We start from the raw sequence: 5,000 nt of genomic DNA on the forward strand, positions 1-5,000 counted from the left end.
GAACCAAGCACTCGAACGATCAAGTAAATTTTCCTCACTCAGACAAGTAATACAATTCTCAGTGAATTGCTTTACTTACTTAAAGTAAGTACACTCACTCACACACACACACACACACACACACACACACACACACACACACACATAGACAGGCAGACAGACAGATATAAAGATATGCATATTATATATATACAAAATGGGACAAGAACGCAAAACAGTTAGGTGATACAAGAAAGGGACAACCAAACATCCAGGTAGACGATACAAAGAAAACAAGGACGAGTCATTTGGAGTTTTCTTTCCTCAGTCGAGTTCCAGATTATCTTTGCAATTTCGGCTGGTTATACTCGAGATTGCTCCAATCTGGCCAGCCCCAAGGAAAAACTAAGCTAAGAGCATTAGATTTCTTGGAAGAAAGCAGCGAATGTATACGAGAACAAGGACGGTAAAAACGGAGAAGGTTACAAAAATACAAATAACAGGACATAACAACAGGTGTCTTTCGACTAAGGACAAATTAAATTAAGCTGGCGTGTGTGGAAGTAAAGCCTTACGGCATGGATACAAGATTTCACAGGCACAGGAAAGAATATAGATGTTGCACGGACAACCGCCGAACCAAGAAAGAAATGTCAGACTTAGCTGAACACCGGTCACGTGGGAAGAGAAGAGAGAGGTAGAGGCAGAGGGACAGAAGTACAAAGAGACTATCTCCCTGGAATATTCTCTTTGAGATATTTATAACAGGAAAAGAATGTTCCGCTCTCAGTTACAAGTGTAAGAATTGTTGCCCATGCCTTGATGAGCCTCTCAATGAGAGCAATTAAGGTAGCAGGTACTTTTGCTAAATGTAGACATACGTCCTATGTATGTATGTATGTATGTATGTATGTATGTATGTATGTATGTATGTATGCATGTATGTATTAATGTATGTAGAGAGCGAGAGAGACTGTTGGATTGATAGATCGATCGATAGACAGATAGATAGGTAGGTAGATAGATAGATAGATAGATACATATATAGATACATACATACATACATACATACATACATACATACATAGAGATTAGATAATGAGCAAAGACTAGACAAAGACAAATCGAGTGGGTTGACAAAACAAAGGTTGTTATTAGTATGTATATATATATATATATATATATATATATATATATATATATATATATATATATATATGTCTGTGTATATGTATATGTGTATGTACATATATATGTATGCATATGTATATATGTATATGTATATATATATATATATTTATTTATATAAGGGCATTTGCCCCTATATATATATAAGTATATATATATATATATGTATATGTATATATACATGTATATATATACATATATACGCACACACACACACATATATATATATATATATATATATATATATATATATATATATATATATATATATATATATATATATACATATATGTACATATACATATATATTTGTGTGCGTGTATACATGCATTCTACGCGTTTCCCAATTTACCACTTGTTTCCAGCATCTATAATTATTTGTCGATTAATGTCCACCTACTCCGCCATCCAACAGCCACCTACCGCCATCTTCCATCACCAAACAGCAGCCACCATCTTCATTAGATGGCAAATTGCTCTAAATCTTACAGCCATTTTCTCTGTTAATGCTTGACATATTTAATTGTCGGTTAAATTCATCTGGATGCCTATAAATTTATCGCTTTCTTGTCTCTTGGTGGTGACAGTGATATTTGTGGTGGTGGTGGTATTGGTGTTGGAGGTTGTAATTGTGGTAGTGGTTGTGGTAGTGGTGGTGGTGGTGGTTGTGGTGGTGGTGATAGCAGAGTTGTAGGATTATGGTTTGATGGTACTGATAGTTTTTTTTAGCAATCGTTGTAATTATTGTTGTTTGTGGTGGTAGTAATGGTAGTGGTGGCGGAGGCGGTGGCAGCGGAGGCGGCAGCGGCGGTGGCGGAGGTGGCGGCGGTGGGGTGGGGGTGGTAGTATTGGTGGTAGTGATGATGGTGGCATTATAGTGTTCTAGTGGTGGAGAGGTATGGTGTAGCAGTGGGTGGTGATGGCGGTGGTGGTGATGGTGGTGGTGGTGGCGGTGGTGGTGGCGGTGGCGGTGATGTTGGTGGTGATAGTGGCGGGATTATTATTATTATTATTATTATTATTATGATCTTTACTCTTTTACTTGTTTCAGTCATTTGACTGCGGTCATGCTGGAGCACCGTCTTTAGTTGAGCAATCGACCACAGGACTTATTCTTTGGAAGCCTAGTACTTATTCTTTCGATCCCTTTGCCGAACCGCTAAGTCACGGGGACGTAAACACACCAGCATCAGTTGTCAAGCGATGTTGGGGAGACAAACACAGACACAAACATATACACACACATACACACGCACACGCACACACACACACACACACACACATATGTATATGTGTATATATATATATATATATATATATGGTAGTGGTGGCGGAGGCGGTGGAGGCGGAGGCGGCGGCGGCGGTGGAGGCGGCGGCGGAGGCGGCGGCGGCGGCGGAGGCGGCGGCGGAGGCGGCGGCGGAGGCGGCGGAGGCGGCGGCGGAGGCGGCGGCGGAGTCTGTTAAAGATTGTCATACCGGCCATGACGAAGGGAAATAGCCCTGAAACTCGAGTCGCCTTTATATATATATATTTATATTTATATATTTATATATTTGATCCTTTATATTGAACACTCAATATTTCATCTACATTCAATACTTTATTTCATGGTGCCATCCATTTTTATTTTATTTTATATTATATATTGTATATTATATTATATATTGTATATTCCATATTCTATACCCCACATTAGTTCTGCAGGAATATAAATAAAACATAAAAAACAGACAGTGTTGGAACTCTTTTAAGCAAAATAATATATTCCTCTATACACAATCATACAAAAAAATCCACCTTTTTTTGTATTTATTTTTACTCGCATATATATATATATATATATATATATATATATATATATATATATATATATATATACGTATATATACGACGGGCTTCTTTCAGTTTCCGTCTACCAAATCCACTCACAGGGCTTTGGTCGGCCCGGGGCTATAGTAGAAGACACTTGCCCAAGGTGCCACGCAGTAGGAATGAACTCGGAACCATTTGGTTGGTAAGCAAGCTACTTACCACACAGCCACTCCTGCACCTATATTATTATTATTATTATTATTATTATTATTATTATTATTATTATTATTATTATTATTATTATTATTATTATTATTATTATTATCGTGAAGCAGAGTTGTGCAGTGGGAGCGTACTGGGTCCATAACCCAGAGGTCCGTAGATCGGAACTATGCTTTGGTATCTTATTTAAAGCAACCGAGCTGGCAGAGTCGTTAGCACGCCGGTCGAAATGCGTTTTGAGTTCAAATTCCGTCGAAGTCGACTTTGCTCTCATCCTTTCGGGGTCGATAAAATAAGTACTGTTTGATGTTAGGATCGATGTAATCGACCTATCCCCTAACCCGAAATTGCTGGCCTTGTGCCAAAATTTGAAGTCCTTATTATTTCATTGTTGTTGTTCTTGTTTTTAATAATTTTTTTTTCTTTATTTTCAGATAACGCCTGCGAGAAGGTAAAATGTCCGAAATTCAAGGTGTGTAAGATAAATTTGCAGGGTCTTCCCCTGTGCTCGTGTCCAAGTATCTACATGTGCCGACGTAGGCGAAGAGAGGTCTGTGGTGATGACTTCACCACCTATAAATCACGTTGTCACATGAGAGTGGCGGCTTGTGTAGCCGACCGGAAAATAAGTGTGGTCAGCAAAGGTTCGTGTCAGATAGCCGGACCTTCGTCCACCCAGGACTCACCGAATTCCAGTCAGTGGCACAAATCGAAGAACACGAAGAAGAGGAAGAAGAGGAAGAGAAACAAGCGTCGGCAGAGGAAGAAGTCGAAGAAGAGGAACAGGCGAAGGAGAGAACATACTGGTTGGAGAGACTTCCGGAGATTCTGAGGTGCGGCAAGAGGAAGGGGAGTGCGGGAGGAGAAGAGAAAACAATAGGTGAGAGGAAGTTGGGGTAGTAGTAGGAGTAGTAGCGAATGAATGAAGAAGGGGAGGGCGAGAAATGGAGAGACGGCGGGGGTGGAGTTATAATATTACGGGAAAGAGAAAGAGGAGAAATAAAGAAGAGGACGGGGGGGAGGGAGAATTAGAAATGAAGAGGAAAGAAGCATTGTAAGGTGGAAATGGAGGAGGCGGAAGAATTGTTGAAGGAGGAGTAAAAGGTTGAGAGTGATGGAAAGAGGAGGAATAGGATGGTGGTAGTGTCGTTACTTGTGGTGATGTTATAAGAAAGGATAAAGGAATAGTGGGAGTAACAATAAAGAGATGGGCACGAAGAGAAGAGGGGGGTGTGGAATATGAAACTAAAGGGACCAAAAACAAAGTACATGAAACATATAAGTACTGATCAATAAAGTACCTGGGCTTTATAGTCAGTCTGCAACAAGGTCGGGTGTTACGATACTCGTCACTTCAGAGAGGACTTGTAGCTGTGTGACCTGTATATGAGGAAAGAATAGTGCAACTTGATGTGGTGATCATATACTAATGATGATGAAAGTACCAAGAAAATACTAGAAAATCGATAAGATAGGATCGAAGTGAATTATGTTTTGATCGAATAAACTCTTGAAGATGACAGCGCCCTTCAAGATTACTAACGCCAGCAAATGTCTACTGGAATAAAAGCAAATATTCTTTAAAAATAATGCTTGGGCACAGCCTCCATATGGACCCAAGGAAATATTTCAGCCCAGCAGTTTTGTTATTTCTAACAGCTAAGTTAAGGGAACAAACACACATACACATGTAGAAATTACGGGAAACAAATTATTGATACGGACGTTTCAACGATCTTATGCGATCATTGAAACGATTGTAATAAAGGACTCAAAATATCGATAATTTGTTTTTTGT

General features: G+C 39.4%; 1 protein-coding gene across 3 annotated transcripts in view; it reads left to right on the forward strand.

Moving 5' to 3' along the window:
- The window catches only part of LOC106882909 (uncharacterized), a 56,303-nt gene extending 51,315 nt beyond the window's left edge, over positions 1–4,988 (forward strand). For all 3 annotated transcript variants that reach the window (XM_089340615.1, XM_052975906.2, XM_052975905.2), the window contains exon 3: positions 3,637–4,988. In XM_089340615.1, coding sequence (XP_089196741.1) covers positions 3,637–4,034 — 398 coding nt within the window. In that variant the 3' untranslated portion in view covers positions 4,035–4,988. The remainder of the gene's footprint in view (positions 1–3,636) is intronic.
- Positions 4,989–5,000: the final 12 nt, after the last annotated feature.

The sequence above is a fragment of the Octopus bimaculoides genome, chromosome 23, assembly GCF_046866305.1.
Source record: "Octopus bimaculoides isolate indiv1 chromosome 23, ASM4686630v1, whole genome shotgun sequence".
In the NCBI taxonomy this organism is placed as follows: domain Eukaryota; kingdom Metazoa; phylum Mollusca; class Cephalopoda; order Octopoda; family Octopodidae; genus Octopus; species Octopus bimaculoides.